At 35.1% G+C, this 20,221-nt stretch overlaps 1 protein-coding gene across 1 annotated transcript in view; it reads left to right on the top strand.

The window, feature by feature from the left end:
• Positions 1–20,221, top strand: part of ipo11 (importin 11) — a 275,680-nt gene that overhangs the window by 174,027 nt on the left and 81,432 nt on the right. Inside the window, exons 25-27 of the mRNA XM_088629761.1 lie at positions 4,951–5,046; positions 5,614–5,727; positions 10,882–11,003. Coding sequence (XP_088485887.1) covers positions 4,951–5,046; positions 5,614–5,727; positions 10,882–11,003 — 332 coding nt within the window. The remainder of the gene's footprint in view (positions 1–4,950; positions 5,047–5,613; positions 5,728–10,881; positions 11,004–20,221) is intronic.

Consider the following 20,221-nt stretch of genomic DNA (forward strand, 5'->3'; position numbering starts at 1 on the left):
AATCTTTCATAATGTGCCTCTGCTAATTAAATTTATGGCATCTTCACTTTCTAGTGAAACAGAATCTCTGTAAATATGACGCACTAAAATGAACTCTTTTTCTTAGCAGAACTTTATCATATTTATTACTTTATCAATGATATGGTATTTTTATTGTCAAGAAGTGTCACATTTATTACTGTTGTAATGTTTTTTCTAACATGTTTGGTTTTGAACTTCCAGAAGGTTCCAAGTCAAAAGAGGCACTTGGGTTCATTTTGCTCTTTTGACAGGTGTAGCATATTGGCTGGAATATTTTGAAAATTTCTAGTGAATTGAATTCTGCTGTGTGTTGTTGTAGCTTGTTCCAACCCTTTGTAGCGCCTTGTGTATAAAAAGCTTTTGTAGATAAATTTGTTTTATAGATTGGTTTTTATGTAGTTAGTCGCTGAGTTTGAAGCTCATAAATGTCTCGTGCTGCTACCCCATAGTGTGTGCCTTACCTTTCAGTCTGGGAATAATTCTGATTTTTTTTTTACTTCCACCGCAGAACCAGGTTTTTCAGAATAATGTGACCAAAGCTATACACAAGCTTTTCATCAATTTTCATCAATTGTCTTTCCTCACAATTCAGTACTTCTTATTTGATAATTGTGTAATCTTATTAGCTGCATTTCATATCTTAATGTATTACTTTAATTTTGTTCAGTGACTCCTTTCCAGTTTATTAGTCTTGTGATTAATTCCTGCTCTTCGTCATTTTTGTTTGCAGCACACTTTAAGAGCATTTCTTCATGCAAACATTTGTACTTTATCCTACTGATAAATGATAACCAACCTCCTCCTCATCTGTAACATTTTCAAGACTTTTTTTATGGCTCAGCATTTCTAAAAGATTTTGATTTTTTTTCCTGGGTTAATACTGAAAATTGCCTTCTTAGTGATACACAGAAACCATTAATCACTGGCATTTATAAATTATAGATACCTATGTAACATTTTTTTGCTTCAGGCATGTTGTTTCCTAAATTGTGTCTAGTAACTCCCATGATTCTGTCCTCTGGGTGTTGTATTAGTTTTATATGAAACAAGAAAGTGTGAGAAATGACCACCTAAGAAAAGTTATGGCGTTTTAGTAGATTTTTTTTCTCTACTCCTGCAAAAATGTTGTAAAAAATTATACTTGTCAATTGTTTAATGCTTTCTTCACTAGTAATGCAGTGGAAAATAATTACTTTTTTCAAACTATGAAGGTTTATGTACAGTATTCTCTCATGTTCATAATTCCCTATTACAGAATTATTTACTAGCATGCCTTCTGTGTTTTATGATTGTATAAATGTAACAAATTACCTAATATTTCTGAACATTATTTAACACCCATAAATCTTTGCCTTTACTCCTTACTGCTACACCTTCCTATCTTAGGAAACTAGTAGAGATTATGATTAATGATTAATATTTGTGGTAACTCCCTACACAAGTTTTAGAATATTGTCTGCAATATTTAAATATTTTTTCCTTATTAAAGAAATGAAGCAGAGCAAAACCATCCACATAGTTCAGCCTTTTCCACAGGGGTGAATGGTAGAATTATGAGAATTAGAACATTTTTTAACACAAAATGGTGCAAAAACCATTTAATATAAGAACACCACATATCTGAGTTTGAGAAGAGCACTGAATTCACAAACTAACTGTTTAGGCTGCTTCTATGTATTAACATACTGTATTGCTAATTAACCACTAGCCAGTATTTCAGCACATCTGAAAGCAGAAACTGTCAGCTTGGTGTGGCTTGAGTTCCATTTATACAAGAAAGGCCCGCTAAGTGGCCTCTCACATAATAAACAGTAGTAGTAGTTTGATGAAAAAATACACATGCGACAGAGGAAGACCATTCACAATGACAGATCAAGATGTTATAAATTGAATATTTTTGTTAACACTTGACTCCAGTTCTGCCTGGACATTTCTTTCACACCCAAAGAGTAATGAGTGCTTTTTCTTCATTGCCTACTCTCCTGCTCGATTGTTCTTATCTGCTGTTCATGGTGTGTGTCTGTTGTGTATCACATGGTCACCTCAACAGGCTTAAGTCCCTCATCAGCCAGAACGGATCTTCAGGATGTGAGACAATAACAATAGTAAAAATCAATGTACAGTTTTGTAAACCAATTTACAAATTTGTCCATATTAGATCTAAAGATTTAAGTTATCCTGGAGCTTGGGGATCAATATTAGCCTTTAAAATAATAACATTAATAAGTCTAGGAATTTTTATAGATGCCTAACATGGTAATGTCTTTAAGCATGGATTGATTAATCAGCCTGCTTTATCTAATTTATGCTTTATCATAGTTTCTAAAAAGCTTTAACTTTATAAATGGTGTTTGGTGTTTTGGGTATATTTTTTGTCACCTGGTGCCTCATTAAACTAACCCTTGACCAATTCTTTTAACTAAGAGAAATTAGAAATTAGAGAAGAAGTTTTTAGTTTGGGGGCAAAAGCTGCTGATTGCCTTTTACAAGAATGTATGTTATAAAATAAATGCCCAAAACACACCACATTCCTTATAAAGTACATTAATTTTTTTCCTGTGTGTTGCTAATGATAAAATGTGATGTAAATGCAAAAAATAACCTCTTTAAGGAATCGCTTATGTACTTATTCTTGTAAAATACCTTAACGATGCAACATAAGTAGAGAGTAGAAATTACATTCTTTTAATTTACTGTATCTTTATCAATAGCAAAGATGGTGTAAAAATTATTGATTTTGGTGTTGTTCTATTTTTTTTTTTAAATAGGTTTTATTCATTTATCTTTCAAATCCTTATGACTTATATCTTTCTGTCTGACTGGCTCAGATGTTCTGCCATAGTGATTCCCTTTAGAAATCCATAAACACGCACCACTGACTTCTGCAAGACTTTCAGAAAGTAACAGCTTCTGGCTACATGTTTGTTTACCACCTCCATTTATATTAAAAATAGTACATGCTTTTAGGATAAGTGCTTTGTAAATCCCAACTGGAATAATTTAGTGTACTGTATTCAGCAACACACAAAATACACTATACAGAGACTATCCATAAAGTAGGAACAAAATCTTGAAAAGGAAACTCAGTTAACTAGATGATTTTTGGAAACTGCTATGAAACTTTAATGAGGTGTTTTAGTGATGTTTAGAGAGAAAATGTTATTGTAAGATAATTAATTAATGCAATCCCATGAAAGCTATCATACAGTAGAACATAAAGACTGAATGGCTTTTTTTTCATTTGTGACCTATGTTGTCCATTTGGTAGTTAGTAGCTTATTGATCTGAGGAACCCAACAAGTTATTTATTAAAGGAAGCCCAAATATTGCAAGTATTGTGTTATTATAACAGTTAACCAAAATGTATTTCAGTGCTTAATCTGAAGTTTTCTCAATGCGCAAGGTTTCCTTATCCTAGCAGGAATTGTGACAGATTGAGCAGTCAGTCTTAACTTGCACCACACAGGATGCCACGTGAACTGTCTTAGGGTTCATGTGTATACACCGAACATGTATCATGAAACAGTGTTTACCCCCCTCCCCCCCAAAAAAAATAGATATGAAAGGGTTGTTTTTTTCATGTCCTTTTTTTTTTAAAGTCATTTCCAAAATTGAGCGGCAATCCCATTCATTTCCGACACCACTGTGGCATGGCAGACAGGTTGAAAAAAACGGTGAACCACTATACGTGTAAAGACAGGGCAGAATATCTGAATATCTGCCTGCCACTTCAAGGGACTTAATAGGAGTGCAATAGGAGTGGGTTCAGGCTCTTGCTTCTTCCATTCATCCCCAATGGCAGGTTTCCTATGAAGTCTGCTCCCATAAACGGCCTTCATGGTCTTCGCCCATGCTGCAAGCTTTCTGGTGGTTGGGTGAAAGCTTTTCTTACTGATGAGTACATCATGCTTGTTGGGAAGAATATTAAACCAGCTGTCTGTTTAACTCGAATGGAATTTCAACTCCGTTGAGAGTCCCTACAGAATGTACAGATCGAGCTGATGGACCTGCCATTGTTTTTGATTTACCCAATTAATGTGCAAACCGTTATCACTTTGGTAATGAATATATATTTTTTAAATAATCTGTGCACTTAAATAATATTATGTTCTGTGTATTAAAGTAATGAAGTAATGCATATAAAGCAGAAGGCACTGCTTTTTAAGAGCATTAGAAATGTTAATGAGGAGATGATTCATCTCTGCTTGTTAGGCTATTCTCAAGTGTTTTTCAAAGATCCGCATCAACATTTGACAGATTGTTGTATATAACCTCTGGGTAAAGATTTTTATCTTGTATAAAATCCTGAAAGTTCTTGTGCATAATTACCATGAAGACCGTGATGCCCTGAATGTTTCTGGGTAACAATTTACATCAAGCTGATTTATGTTCTTTTCACATGTGAAGTATGTTTCAGAACTCTTAAAGTAGTTTTTTATGGACGCTTTTCAGTCATTTTTATAATATCAGAACAACTGCACAATTGCATGCTGATAATGCATTTTATTTGCCTTTGCTTAGGCAAAGCGTATTTTTCTTATTTAAATCTGCAACATCACCAATCCCCAGTGGCACACCACTTACAAATTAATTTAAGTTTTATGCGTTTCATGTGTATTTAAAAAGAAGCGGTTGTAGTGTTGGACGCCAATGGCATTTGACTACCTCAGACATCTAACTCTAGGAAGATGTCATGCCTTTTTTATATATGCTTTTATTGTATGTCTAATTGTTTTCATGTACAGTAGCTTGGGAGGGCAGTCATTAAATTTGTTTTACAGCCTCAAACTTTCATTTTCTCCTCTGAAGCTGTTTTTCTATCTAACCTCTGTAGTAGACCTTCACCTTGTTCTTAAATCTATCCTCCTGCCAGTGCCGTAAAAGAGCTCCTCACTCACAAATAAATCAATCCTCCTTTTTATCTTCTAGGTTGTAGAAATCGCAATAAAAGTGAGCCCCATGTTGGGTGCCCATATGTTCCAGCCCCTGTTGCCTTCAGTATTCCGTGGCATCATAGATGGAGAGGTAAGGCCATGTGTAAGAAGCTAATCAGGAACAGGTGAAGTTTTATTCCATGCTGAAAGGAAAAGAAAAGAGACACAACTTTTCAGCTATGGAGCGTTCTTCAGGGACTTTCTTCACCTGAAGAAGGCTCCACAACCGACCTGTTGTGTCTCTTTTCTTTTCCTTTCAGCATGGAATAAAACTTCACCTGTTCATTTGCAGCCTGTGCACACCGACGCAGCTACCTACATGAACCTATGTCCTAATCAGCTATCTTTTATATGAGCTTTGCAGAATGTGGAAAATTCTTGTTCAAATGTTCAAAATCTACTTGGTTTTACCAAGTTTAGCTTCAAAAGTTATTCGCTGAAGTTAAAGTCAAGACAAACTGAACTTGCCTGGGTGTCTGATTCTTAATTGTTTTCAACACTCAGTACCTGAGAAATACTCATCTCATTTGATAAATCAGTCTGTTTTACATATAACACAAGTTATTTTATCTGTGCATCCAAAAGTATGTGTACTGTAATTAATTATTTATCTTATTCTTTGCTCTGTGTTAGCTCTATAATACATTTTTGTTTGCAGAGGTATCCTGTTGTAATGTCTACCTACCTGGGTGTGATGGGGAGAGTACTTCTACAGAATTCAAACTTTTTTTCTTCACTGCTCTCACAAATGGCAGCAGAGTTCAACCAGAAGGTAAGGGGTATTTCATCTGGGTAGGTTTGCAATATCCTGATATGTTTCTGAATGTTTTTTCAAATGAGATGTTTCTGAATGTTTTTCCCACTTCTTTATAGAAGTACCAAGTAAATAACTTTATTCATTTTTTAAAATTTGTATTGTTACAGATAGGAGGTTATGAAAATGGTGAATATCAGAGTTTAGTCAATAAGTAAAATAATTATTCATAACCCCGAACTTGTAGGCAGTTTCTCCAGAATATACCCGAGGTGTTGGTTTAATTAGAGGCAAGTCGATTATTTGTGCTTTGGCACTGCTTTGGTGAAAAGAGTAATAATACAGGCACACTTGGTTAAACAAATGTTGAACAAATGACGATACAAATACCCCACTACACAAAACATAAGCATACAACAAACAAGTTACTATATTTGCAGTTTGTATGGACAAGGTGTTTCAGAGGCCTCATATCCTAATCATGCAGAAAACCTCAGTCTGCTACTAGGTATTGAATAATGAGGTCAAAATAAGAGATAAGCTGCCTTCTATGATTAATATAATACAACCTGCACTTAAATGTCTCTTAATCTGCAATCTCAGATGCCACAAAATAAGTGGGAGCCTATCTCCCTATTCTGAAGATGCACCCACAAGCAGGAAAGTCTTGACTGAGGTGTCTTTACTCAGGAAACCAAAGTTCCCTAAAAGCACAGGATAGCAAGCAGTCTCTATCAAGGTTCAAATACAGCTCCAATCAGGTTTTGTATGGATAATTATGAATTCCTACTCGTCCTGATCCCTCCCTCTCTTGTGATTTCTTTCATCTGAATGTCATCTTATATTATGTTTATATGGTGTGTTTCTGGACTGCTCAGTGTCAATCATTTACCCACAACTTAATTAACTAGGTAAACCAAGGTAAACTTTGCAATTGGTTTTGATCAGGGGACCTCCTACATCTCAGAAAATATCCCCTCTGCTTTGAAGCTGGAAATATTTACACTGTCAGGTGTCGCACACTTTATTTCAAGTTTCTAGTCATCTATAACTGTAGCAGTATTCGTTGCGTTTTATAAGAGGAACGGATACAGTTATTGTGTAGATGGCGCATTTAAGGGTTATTATGAAAACAAGATAATATTAAGTTTCTCCTTAAAAAAGGAACAAAAATTGTTTATATTAACAATTTTTTTCAGTACAGACACTAATTGTGTTAATTCCCAGTATTTCTGGGAAATTAATGGGGCCTTTTTTTTGCAAAACCGAATGCAAGAATACAATAAAAAAACAAAGAAAAACAAGATAATGTATATTTATAATATATGGGGAAAAAGATGTATGATTAAATTGTATTTGCTTAAATTCCTTTGAGTTATATTTGGTCAAGGTTATGAATACATTTGGGGCAAACTGTAAGAGCACTTACCCATGCCAGTCAGGTAGAAAATAACTGTTTTCTTTACCTTCTGTTTATGTTTCTGTTTGTTGATTTATTTATGATACATTATGACATCGATTTTACATAATTTAATTGTCATTTTAAAACTCAATCTGTTTGTCTTTAAACACATGTAGAATAGTCATAATTAGCTATCACTATGATGTGATACTTAGTAATTATGCAGTAGCTGATGTGTTGATTGCTGAATTGTTCTTGAGAACTAGATTTTTCTGGAGTGGCTTAATTATAAACTTGAGGTTTCAGGCTAAAAACCAGGTGGATTAGGTCGCCTGTATATCTCACAAGGTCTTCCTCATAACTACTGATCATGCATGCACGTTTATGTACAAAATATTTCTGATTGCGGGTCCTCTGGATCTTATTTTTCTAGTGAAAGCTTTTATCAAAAACAGTTAAGCGAGATGTAGATTCTACATTCATTACGAATTAATCACAAATATGATACAGATTGTTTTTGTGTGCTATAAGATATTATTAAACTTTTCATGAGGATCACTAACAATCTACTACTTTTTGAATGTTTCAATTTAGGTTTTTTGTAGTTTAATATCGCTGTGCAGCACACTTAAAACTCTGGTTTTGCTTTAGGGTTTACAGTGCAATACACTATATGCCATTATTTTATTTTTGTTCATAAGTTTAATGGTCTTTAATCCATCCTTCTGTCCTTCCATTTTCCATTACCCACTGAAGCTAAGCAGGTGTGAGCTGGTCAGTACCTGAATGGGAGACCTCCTGGGAAAAACTAAGGTTGCTGCTGGAAGAGGTGTTAGTGGGGCCAGCAGGGGGCGCTCACCCTGCAGTCCATGTGGGTCCTAATGCCCCAGTATAGTGACGGGGACACTATACTGTAAACAGGCGCCGTCCTTCGGATAAGACGTAAAACCGAGGTCCTGACTCTCTGTGGCCATTAAAGATCCCAGGGCGCTTCTCGAAAAGAGTAGGGGTGTAACCCCGGTGTCCTGGCCAAATTTCCAATTGGCCCTTACCAATCATGGCCTCCTAATAATCCCCCTCTATGAATTGGCTACATTACTCTGCTCTCCTCCCCACTGATAGCTGATGTGTGGTGAGCGTTCTGGCGCACTATGGCTGCCGTCGCATCATCCAGGTGGATGCTGCACATTGGTAGTGGTGGAGGGGAGTCCCCATTACCTGTAAAGCGCTTTGAGTGGAATGTCCAGAAAAGCGCTATATAAGTGTAAGCAATTATTATTATTATTATTATTATTATTATTATTATTATTATTATTATTTTCTAAAACCTTCCAGTTCAGTGTTTTGAAGGAGCCAGAGTCAGCTGTCATTGCAGGACACAAACACACTTACACCAGGGTCAATTTTCCCAGAAGCTAATTAGCCTACCAGTGCTACCAGCACCTGAAGGAATGCACCTGTGAACACAGGGAGAACATATAGACTCCATGCAGATAGCAACCCAGGTCTAAAGCTGAACCCAGGGCCTCAGCGCTGCAAGGGGTGACTGTGAGGTGACATGCCACCATGTCTGCCCATGGTCTTTAATAAGAACTTTAATATGTTTTGTATTTTACATCATTAATGCTGATGTGCTCCTGAGTATGTTTTAGGGTGTAGATTCAGTAGACTACAATCATCAGATGAACGAAAATAATAAGAATAAGGACCTCACCGAGATCTTATTCCAGAAGATTATATATCACAAAAAAACATTTTGCTTTTAGGTTGTAAACCCTTTTCAATTATTGTCTGAAATGTTTTCAGCAAGCTTTATGCTGATTCATATTTAATATTGTAGGACTGATCAGCGTGCCTTACATATGAGAAAAAAAGATGGCAACACAATATCTTCACTCTTACTCTTGTACTTCTAAATAACTAGTCTTTCTGTTAACTGTGTATATTTTAGGATGAGCCTGTAGCTCAAAGAGTTACATATTCACTTAAGATCATTTGGTTTATTATCCTGAGCATAGTTAATGGCAAATTTCAGTTTATTGCATACAGATCCAAATAATATTGATCATTTCTTTGGTTATTTAACATTTAGTCAGAACAGAACTAAACTAATGTAGGTAACTATATATAATAAATATAACAACAACTCTCAAAATTGTAGTTATAGCAGAAAAGGAAAAGGAAATGGCTTATGCTGGCTTTCTGTTTTGGGGTATCTCCAACAATGGAGATCATTAAAATAAAAATTGCCATCTTTCAGTTTTTACTCAAGTGTGTACTATGAGCAGTAGAAATAAAAGTGGTATATTGATTTGTTCTTTTTGTCCACCAGTTTCTTCTGAAGATGTAATAATTAGTTCAGATTTTTTTTTTCTTAATTTCCTAAGCTGTATTTCAGTTATGAAGAAAGAACGGGGTTGATTAACCTCTTCTAACGCCACTTGGCGTGCAGTTGCATATTTAGCCTATATAAAACCAGTATAAAGCAAACAAATAAGAAAAGGCATTATGCTAGGAGCACATACTGTATACAGTATGTCACTTACAGTTCAGTGAAAGAAACCATACAGTGTGTTATATTTTGCTCTTACATTCATGGATTGAAGGTACTTTCTGAAAACTGGCTACAAAAAGCCCTTCTTCCAACATCCATCAAATGGTTAACAACTGAGAAGTATAATTTAGCCTTTATCATTTAACCAGAGCATCCAAGTGGGAACTATGGGGAATTGCATTTAATTAATTAGATATATATGATTGCATTTTTCATAGGTCCCAAGGTACTTTTCATATAGGTGGACACCTAGTTGATGCACAGAAGCCATTATGTGCCAGTAAGCCTGCTAAAATGCACATTATATAGACAAGAAATTACTTCACCTTTTAACTCAATGAGAAGATTTAGGCAGACTAAAGCACAGTCTCCGTTAGCTACTGCCGACTAAATAAGGCTCCTCTCATCTGCGAACTTTCCTTATTTTCTTAATCAAACCGAAGAACATTCTAATGCAATAGCAGCAGCAGTCTGTCTTAAAACACCACTTTATTCAAGTCATAAAATGCTATGCAAACAAGGGATAATTAAAAATAAAAAAACAATTCAATATTATTTTACTTAGTACTAGCAGTGACTAGCACAACACTGCAAGTATATTGAGAGCATTTTCCTTCACCTTGAGGCAAGTGTGATTGAATGAATCATATCAATATTTATTACGTTTAACATATTAAATCACTATTATATGACTGTTGCTAAATGTGAGTGTAGTTTGGCATATACTGTATGTTGTACCAAAAATAACAGTGTTTTACTGTTATTAAACTGTTAAGTACTGTTAGCGTTTAACAGTATTTTATCATAGTTTGATATTGCTGTGTATATACTACATCAGTTCATAAATCACCATTATCCAATGTCCTGTTCTTGATCTTGTTTATATTTTACTTTAAAAAAGAATACAAAGGCAGTACTCAGTCTCTTTATAATAATTTAATTATTCTTTAGCTTTCAACATATTCTGTTTTTTAAATTTTGTGCATAAAATATTTGACTTCTATATCTTCATAACTGCAACTTTACCTTGAACAGGTAATCAAAAAATAGCAATGAAAATGACAATATAGTGTTATACTGTATATTGTACTCATTGTCCCAGACAGTGATCTGATATTCCATGGGTCTGTTAGTTCTAAGGTCTAAGGTTCTGTACAGTGGTTATTTAATTCTAAGAAAACATATCCACCCACCGGAGTCTTCTTTCCTTTTTAAGATGGATCAGCTCCTGGGCAGTTTGATTGAGATGTGGGTGGACCGAATGGACAACATTACACAGCCAGAGAGAAGGAAGCTGTCATCCTTGGCTTTGCTGTCATTACTTCCGTCTGACAACAGGTAGACAACATATAATAAGATAGTGTCTATGTAAATATGCCTGCAATAGTCTCAGGGACTCATTCATTCATTAATTTGTTTGAATATATGATGGTAACCTTGGAATTGCAAATTATTCATGCTTGCATTATGCCTGCCAGCAGTGTTTTAGTTGCCCCTACAGTCTGCTATTAACCTCTTCATTTGAGCAATATGGGAAAGAAATGTGCAAATGAAGTGTGTTTTATGGTGTTACAGTGTTATACAATGTAAGACGAAAGGCTTTGACAGATACAGGTACCTTAACTCAACACACTAGTAGTAATGGTGTTAAACAGTTACTTCCAGTGAATTGCTGTTTGAATACTTGTCCCTATGATTTTAAAGGTTACAATTTCATAAGTAGCTTTCTGCACATGTATTTTGAAAAAAAGGTTGTAATTGCACTGATCATTCATTTTCAATCATATCTGATGCATCTGCTGACAAATAACTGAGCTCTGATCTTGAATGCACATTCAATTGAAATGCATATGTACAAATAAGATTTTCTGTTTCATATTTTAATATCAGGCCTGTATAGATCACATTTTGTTAATCATTTTCTAGGAAAAGACAATCTTTCACGTGGTCTTAAAGGAAAATAAATTATGACATGCAAATGCATTTTGTAGATAAAGCTGTCCATAAAAATGACACTGCTAGCAAAATCCAACACACAAAACTGTATTTTGACATTTTTATAAAGAAGCAGGAAAAGACATGTGGCTAACCTGTTTAAAGTGTGTTTAATGGTAACCAGCTGTTGTTTTGCCAATCCATTATAGTGAAGATTTCTCTTGTCATATTCTGCAAATTGAATGAGGTAAGAGTCCTTTTGCTTGAAAAGAGATAAGGTATACAAATATAGCACCTTAGTGAGTCCATGGCCTTTTGAATTGACTTCATGGAAGTCACTGCAATGCTGCTCTCTAGTTCATGATGTTCTGTATGTTTGTACGGTTAAGAAGACTGTCACTGGCTATTAATTAGGCATTACATAGCCTGATAATCAGATAGTTCCTATGTTTACATGATCCTACTAGTACTGGTATATTGAACTTCTCTGTGGTTTTGACATGGTCTATACATGATATTATCTGAAAAATGGACAGCACTTGGAAACTTTAATTAATTGACTTTGTTTGATGTAGCCTATGGTATATCAATGGTGCAGAAAAAAACATTACTCTATGGTCTAATTACTTCCAGAGGTCTTAGTACTAACAAAAAAAAAGATTGATATGGAAAACAGAGCTTAGAACCTTCCAAACTGCTCAAAACATCCGATCATGTTTACATTCCTAGGTTGATGTGTTGTAGGAAAGGTGTTCACAGAGTTATAAAATTCAAAAGAATTTTCAATTAAAAATGAAAAGAATTAAAAAATGTGCTGCATTTAATGTGCACTGGTCTTTTACACTCAGTATGATGCTTTTATCTCCTTAAATTTTAATCATTTAATTTTCTGGCAGAAAAATGTTGTTCTTTGGCCTACTTAGAAATATAAAGATGTCCCATGAAAAAAATGGTTGGTATTTTTTTAATACCAAAAAATGCTTTTGTTTGTATTTTTTAAAGTATCCTTTCATGTCATTCTAATGAAGATGTTGTGCATTATTAAATACAGCAGAAGGAGTGCTTAAAAATGAAAACCTGTGCAAAAATCCTTGAGGAAGAAAATACTTTATTAAATATTTAAAAAGCAATTATTTTATTTCTGGTCAGTTAAATATTTCTTTTTGCCTTTGGCTCTTTGAAAAAGCACAAATAACTGCAAATACACTTGATTAATGAGTGTAACTTTATTTTTCTATGTGTATTTGTACCCACAAGGCTACTTTGACTCTTTAGAATTAATATGATAAATTATATTCATATATTAATACTTGAGGACATCTTGCATTTGCTGTATAGATTAATATGTTCCTGTTTGGCCATGTTCGGACACTGTGTTACTATGAATAATAGTTGAATAATATACTGAATGTTTTTCCAATGCATCCTAACACACGTCGCAATGTCAAGCTGAGATAAAAGTTATTTTTGCGTAGTGATGGGCATCCAATCATCATCATAGATAGTGAAATGAGAAATTACATCGATTCAAATCTAGAATTCATTTTCAATCAAAAGTGATTGACAGAACAGTACCATTTCTTGTCAGAAAAGCCTTTTCTTTTGTTGACATCACAAGACAAATTGACATCACAAACTTTTTGTCCATTAAAATGAAGGGTTAAATTCAAATCAAAATATCATATAAAATGTCATAATTATCATGTCCACTCATGCTGTAGGATTGCCAACTGCCGCCACAGTTGACAGACCTGTCCATTAGGCCGCTACTGTAACAATGAGGTATGAATGGCAATCAGCCCCACCTGAATGTACTTAATTCATGGTATTTAAAACCTGCAATACTGATACTACAGTGTTTAGTCTTAGTGTGTTTTTCACTTTGTCTTGGCGTTTTTCCGGGAGCTTTCTTGTTTTTAGGCTGTTTTTTTTTTAACTTTGGCTTTTAGATCACCCTCTGGCTTATTTTTGTATTGCTCTGACTTTCAAACTTTGCATTCCTACTAGATTTTCTGGTTTTTGGATTCTCCAAAACTTCTTCTATGGCACCTTGATTTTGGGTTTTTTGATTCAGTCTTACCTGATTTCTTCAACCTTGTATTGTGATTCTCTGCTTGTTCACTCAGCTTTCCAGCTCATTGCTTACCCTCCATTGGATTTTGTATTCATTTACAGAGCGCTGCACTTCTTTTAGGTACAGCATATTAGAATAATAAAATTTCATTAAACATTAAAATAATAACGCTTCAACAAGACAATAGTTAAGAGTGGAGAACATTTTCTTACCACTTAGAAGTATAGATACTGAATCATGAACATATTTGGCTCACTGTCCCTGCACTTTATCTTCTTCACAGTTGAAAGCACTCCAGTTGGGATTCTCTCTAATTTAAAGGACAGGGTTCAAAATCTATGGAACCCTAAAAAGAATTCTGGTTAAAGTCATAACATAGCAGAACAAGTGAATGCATCTGGCTGTGTAATTACCACTACACAGGGATACAAATAAATAGAGTATTACCTACAGTTCTAATGTAGGAAGATTTTATGGTAATATCAGCATTTCCAGTAATACTTCAATGAATCTAATCCATGATTAGGTTACGAATGAGAGGAATGACACCTACATCCCATCTTTCTCATTTGATTCTTAAAAGATTAATGTTGTAAGAATTCTCTCTATCCCTTTCTTAAAGGAACCCGTGGTTGAAAGCATAAGAAATACAGTAGATGGTTTTCCTCTGTTTCAAGCATGTGCTCTGCAAATTTGGTTCCAGACTCCTACAATTCTCTCTATACAGAAGCAAGTTTTGAATTTCCACCTGCATCCCTAGCTCCTCATGTTCCTGCTGTAGAGATTCAAGAAGACATTGTGCAGTTTGGTTTAGTTTTGAGTAGTCAAGTAGAGAGTTACTTGACTCTGATGAACACATAGTTGTGTATCATCACAATAGCTGTGGCAGTGAGCATCTCTTTGTGTTTCCATGTAGAGAATGGAATGTTGTGCGAGTTGTCCAGCTGCTCAGTAGCTGCTCAAAACAATTTTAGGGATTCTTTCCTGCTCAGCTAAAACAATTACCTTTACTGCTGCAGGGGTACAAAAAAGATCAACCAAATTCTATGAGCAACATTTTAAAACAAGGAAAAAAATGCTAAAACAAGTTATAAAAAAAGATGGTTATGTGATACAGCGAAAGACTGGCTTTATTACATTTTGGCACAAACAACAAGCTGAATGGTGTATGCTTGAGTCAAGATGGCTGCCTGTTTTAAAAAATGAGGCATAGCTTGTCTGAATAGGTAATTGGAACTCTGAGGAAGTCAGATTTCACATGAGGCTGTTGGATTAGGCTTTGTGTGGAATTAGCCATTCCTGTGAGCTAATAAAGGATCTTATAAGACAAGTTGGGCAGTGAAGGATCTACATCTTGGCTCTGGGCTGGAAGCAGTGAGAATGAGATGTTAAGACTCATTAGCACTGTATGAAAGTGAAAGCAATCACACTATGTAGGTACTTCACAAGAGAAGAAGGAAGAGTTGTCTCAAGACCCTAACTCAAATACTCCTCAAGTCCAAACAGAAGATGAGAACTTTGAAAGGTAGAAGGTGGGAAAATCTTATCACAATCGGTGATCCATTGGATTCCCTGTTCGAGGATATCTTCATCGTGGTGGGTAGAACAAAAAGTCATCTTCAACAAATTTCTGTTAGTTGGAGTATCCCAGGTAACGCATATCTTTTTGTTTGGTCCCACTGGAAAGGGCTTTGCATGATTGCAGTCCATCTGCACTATATGAATAAGGTCAGTGTTTCCTGGAATGACCCTGTCTCTGCCCCAGCTATGTCCAGGAGGGCTTACAACATACATTCAACCCATGGGGTTGACATATTGAGGATTGTTGAATTACCATTACCTTAGTGAGCTGTCATTCTGGCCTTGATGTAATGCATGACTTTTTTAACAAGGAACCGCTATACCCAGATAAACAGTAATACCACTTTTTATTTGAAAGGCTTTCAAGGCACATTTTGTCATCAGGAACTGGCCATGAAAATTTGCCACCTGGAGATACAATACTGTACTATAATAAGTTACCTAAATCATTGCAGGGGGCTTCTGACTTGCCGACTCTAGTTCCTGCTGTGCATGTAGACTTGCAGACTCTTATGTTATCATTTTGTGAGGCATTGCAATTCATTCTTTGTATCAGACATCTTTAAAATTCAAGTTTCATTCATATTTGTGAAATGTAGTGTTTAAAGTGAAAGCCGGCACGATGTAGGCTTTCAATGCCACCAAAGATGAGTTGTTAAAGCAATTATGATGAGGGAGTGATTTTACCCAGAAGTCAGCTGACAATGTTCCAGTCAAGCAGAATGTAGGGAGCCTAAAATGTAATTTCTTCAAGTAGTAATAGTGTGGAATTTTTAGCCTCACTGTCAATAGCCCGTCTTCTTAAACTATTTAATCTACTTAACATAATTTACGTGTATAATGCAGCCTTATATGTGTACATTTTATTATCATCATAAGTATTCCCATTCTGGTCTCTGGGAATTTGAGAATGAACAGCACTTGCAGCATTTGCAAAATAAAAGATACTACATTTTGGTAGTATACCTCTTAGATTGGTGTATGTGCAGATGGAAATCAAACCAAGAGCATAGAACTGTCACGCCTTACAGCTCTTACTAACCTCTTCTAGACAATTCCTTATGCAAGTACATCAGAGTGAACTCTCCCTAGAGTGTCATACATGAGTTGAGCTCCTCTGATTGCAGTGTGCTCCTATCAAATGCTCATTTTAATCAGATGATTCAAACCATGCAGTCACTTTCATAACCAGGATTCTTTACAGACAATGCAGACAGTTCAATCAGTGAAAATCTTAGCAAAAATAAGTAAGCATGACTGCAGATGTCACTTTTTCTTGATTATTTTTTCTGCTGGTTTAATATATGGAAATTAGGATAATTGTGGAAAAACCTATACCTGACCTGTTGATTTAACACTGTGTGTCAGCCAAACATACTGTAGCTTTCTTTTCCATTAACATGCAAATACTAGAAAGCAGAGAATTAAAATCTAGTTTATCACATTTACATGGCCAGTATGTTTGCATTTCAGTTCACCTTGGAAGGAACTACATTAGGTGTGTAAATTGTATACAAAGGTCATACAGAGGTGTTGACCTTATTAGAATTGTGGTATTACACCTTTTTCCCCCACAAGAGCAAATATATTCTTGTCAGACAGATTTGCATTTAAAAATTAAAATGTTACAACGTCTCTGTGAACTCAATTAAAATCCTCTTAATTGAGATGCAGGTAACCTCTAGTGAGCCCCTTTTAAAATTCTTTTTTTTTTTCCTACTGACACATTCAGAACTAGCCTTTGTCATGATCAGGGTAGCCAAAATGGCCTTCTAATTATTTCTCATTATTAAGTACAATAATTATAGTATAATTAGTATAATTCTGTTCACGTTTGTATATTTTCTACATGCATATTTATTGGATAATATTTTTTTGCCAAGCTCGTGGGGCTTATTGGTACAGGTACTGGAAAATGTTGTGAAAATGAAATTCTCAACTCCTATATTTCTGTTATATATCTGACACAGGCTGTGTCTAAAGCATTCTTAAACATTTTATTTTCTTAGACCCAGGAATGTAATGACAGAATTTTGAATTTAGAGTCTGATAAGCAGTTTGAGACCGTAAACTGAGGAAGTGGTGATTGATAATGTAAATCAGTAGTGTGCCTCTAATCTACCATCCTTCTAAAGTCATGTGTAAAGGAGATTATTTCTATGAAAATTATTCCATTTTGGATAAGATATTTATGTTTGCTGTGTGTAGATATGGTTTACTAGCATGTATCTGTATTACAACAAAATATGAGAAAATGCCCAAACAGTGATAGCAACTCTTCACAGATTACAGTGGGGGCATCCCCACTACTTAAATGCTTTTTCAAGTAAACAAAATGGCAACTGTTTTTAAATCTGAAGTAACAAAACAACACATATAAATAGAATTAGAGTCAACAGGAAAATTTAAGAATGAAATTAGTAATATAATGGTGATTTTAAAATTCACTTTAAGTTTTGTTGGATTGACCTGAAAATGTTCGGGTAGGGAGCTACATCAGCATATGTTGGCTGCAAAAGAACAAGTGACAACTAACATGTGAAGGGTCTCAAGAGCCAAAATTGTTCTTTGCATAACTGTTACTTTTTTCTTAATTTGAAAATGCAATTTTCCTCTTTATTTTTTTGACTCTGGTAAACACTACGTGCTAATCTGCTTTTCCTTCAGTTTGTAATAGCTGTATCCTCAACTATTTTTGTAGAAGCGCATGTGTTTGATAGCAAGGAGGTGCTACCTTTCTTAAAGTAGATAGCGAACAGCTCAAAAATGTACAGCAGTCCTGTCAGTATTCCTGCCACTTACCATTTAACTTTCTAGCTATCACTGAGGGATCTCTTGCAAATGTACAGTGGTTCAATATGTAAATCTTTCTTTAGGGGGAAAGAGGTTAGACTCATTATGCAAATTCACAATGAGTATGTAAAATTGTGAATAAAAAGCGTCATACATATTCATCCAGGGTATTTGGGTTTCACGATTAAGAAACACAATTACAATGACTAGCTGGAAATAAGCAAGGGTGGCTTCTTCACATGTAATGTTATACATTGGAAGCAGTAATCTTTTCATTACACTGCTATCTTATTGTACTTCTTTGAACTGACCACTCCTGTCTTCTTTCTGTTTGACCTGGTATTTCACAAAAACAATTAACCATAATAATATGAGGTAATGTGGGGTCACTTTCCAAATAGGTGACTTTGACTAGAATAATATACTTCAGTCAAAAGGGATGTGAGTTATATAATGATTAATAAATTAAAGTATCACTTTGAAAAATGTTAATTCTGTATAAAATGGTAAGCTTTAGTGGTGAGGACTTTTAAATCAGTTTTAAATTGTCATCGTGTCTTATTAATAGTGCTTCACCACTTTTTGAACTCCAACACCTTTCTACATTGTACCAAAATAAAATAAATTGCTAGTGGCATGTAGTTTCAGGATTTGCCAGAGGGAATTATAGTATAGGCTAATTTTGCTTACTTTGGATGATTGTATTATGTAAATTTGCGGCAGGAGAACGTAGTTGATTTTTTTCAGATTTTTTTAAAATGCAGTATGTCATGAAAGTGAATTCAACCTCGTCATCTCAAAATATTGTTACAAGTAGTATGTTGTATATGAATATTTTCTTTAACATAAATTATTGCAGGATTGCTTAAAATTCAATTTTGTAGCTTTGTCTAAAAAAAACAGTATTAAAGAAATGTATATATACCATGCAGACTGTTATTATCATTGCTTAAAGATTTAGTTAAATAAGACCTAGCCTAGCCAAGATGTGAAATGCCTTGTGTTGATTAACACCCAAGCAATTGGTGTTGACACCTGTGATTCTACTCCTGTTATACTAAAAAAGAAAACATGCACTTGCATTTTTATATGGCTAAAACAGTAGTGATGTAAGGGTTTTTAATTTACTGTGCCAATTAGAAATTGGATATAATTGCGGTGTAAAATTAGTTTCCTTAATTCATTAATAACATATATGCTTAATGACAAATGTCAAGACAGCTTATTATGGGGACCCTTTGTATTGCAACTCTAATTTTGTCAGGTTATTACAGTATCTCAGTGCAGTGAAATATATACTGAGAAGCAGAGAATTCCAGAATTAAGTAGTTGGAAGCTTTTGTTGTATTTTAAAAAAAATTTAATTGCCAATTTGTGTTGATTATATCCACCGGATTTGGAATAGCCAATGGTGTATTTTCCTTTGCGGCTCGCAGTTCTGAACTCGTGCAGGAGACAGTTGGCAAGAGCAGACAGACCGCTCCAGCCGAACCACCTGTGAGCTGCTCATCTTTTAACATATCACAAGAAGGACAACTCACTTCCTGAGGTTGAAGGTTCACCGACGGCTTTTCGTGCCTGCATGCCATAGCGGTCGTTGTGTCACTAAGACATGAGAGAGCCTTCGCTGCATCCTACTCTAAACTAGGTATGAACCAAGCTGAACCCCTGGATCATGGAGCTCAGCCTGTGTTTGGGTGAGTGGCGTTACTGGTTGAGCTGCTTAGGAGGGCCTCTTGCTGCATGTTCAATGCCTCTCAGTTTATAGTGGCGCTGCCTCGTTGCTTAATTAAGACCAGCGTGTAAATGAAATTTAACTTCTTTCATCCTTAACAGTGTTCAGTTTTGAGTACTATAGAGAATGTGTTAAAATCATTTTTATTTCAACAGAATGCTACGTCATTGGAAAGGTTTGAATACTTTTGCAAAGCCATGTATAAATGGTGACTTGGAAAGAGATCTTGAAGAATTGTGAGCTCCTTCGTCAGGCACTGTAATTGTGTGCAGAGAAGCTCAGTGCAGATTATTTGTTATAAATCCTCACATCCCTTTGCAGTCTGTTTCTTGGGTTTGGAACATTTTTTTTTGGTAGTTTGAGAGTTTTTATTAGTACATTTTTGAAAGTTATTTATGAGGTAATTTTCTGTTAGAACACAGAAAACTATAAAACTGT

Source organism: Lepisosteus platostomus, chromosome 4, assembly GCF_059453375.1.
Source record: "Lepisosteus platostomus isolate fLepPlt1 chromosome 4, fLepPlt1.hap1, whole genome shotgun sequence".
Taxonomy (NCBI): domain Eukaryota; kingdom Metazoa; phylum Chordata; class Actinopteri; order Semionotiformes; family Lepisosteidae; genus Lepisosteus; species Lepisosteus platostomus.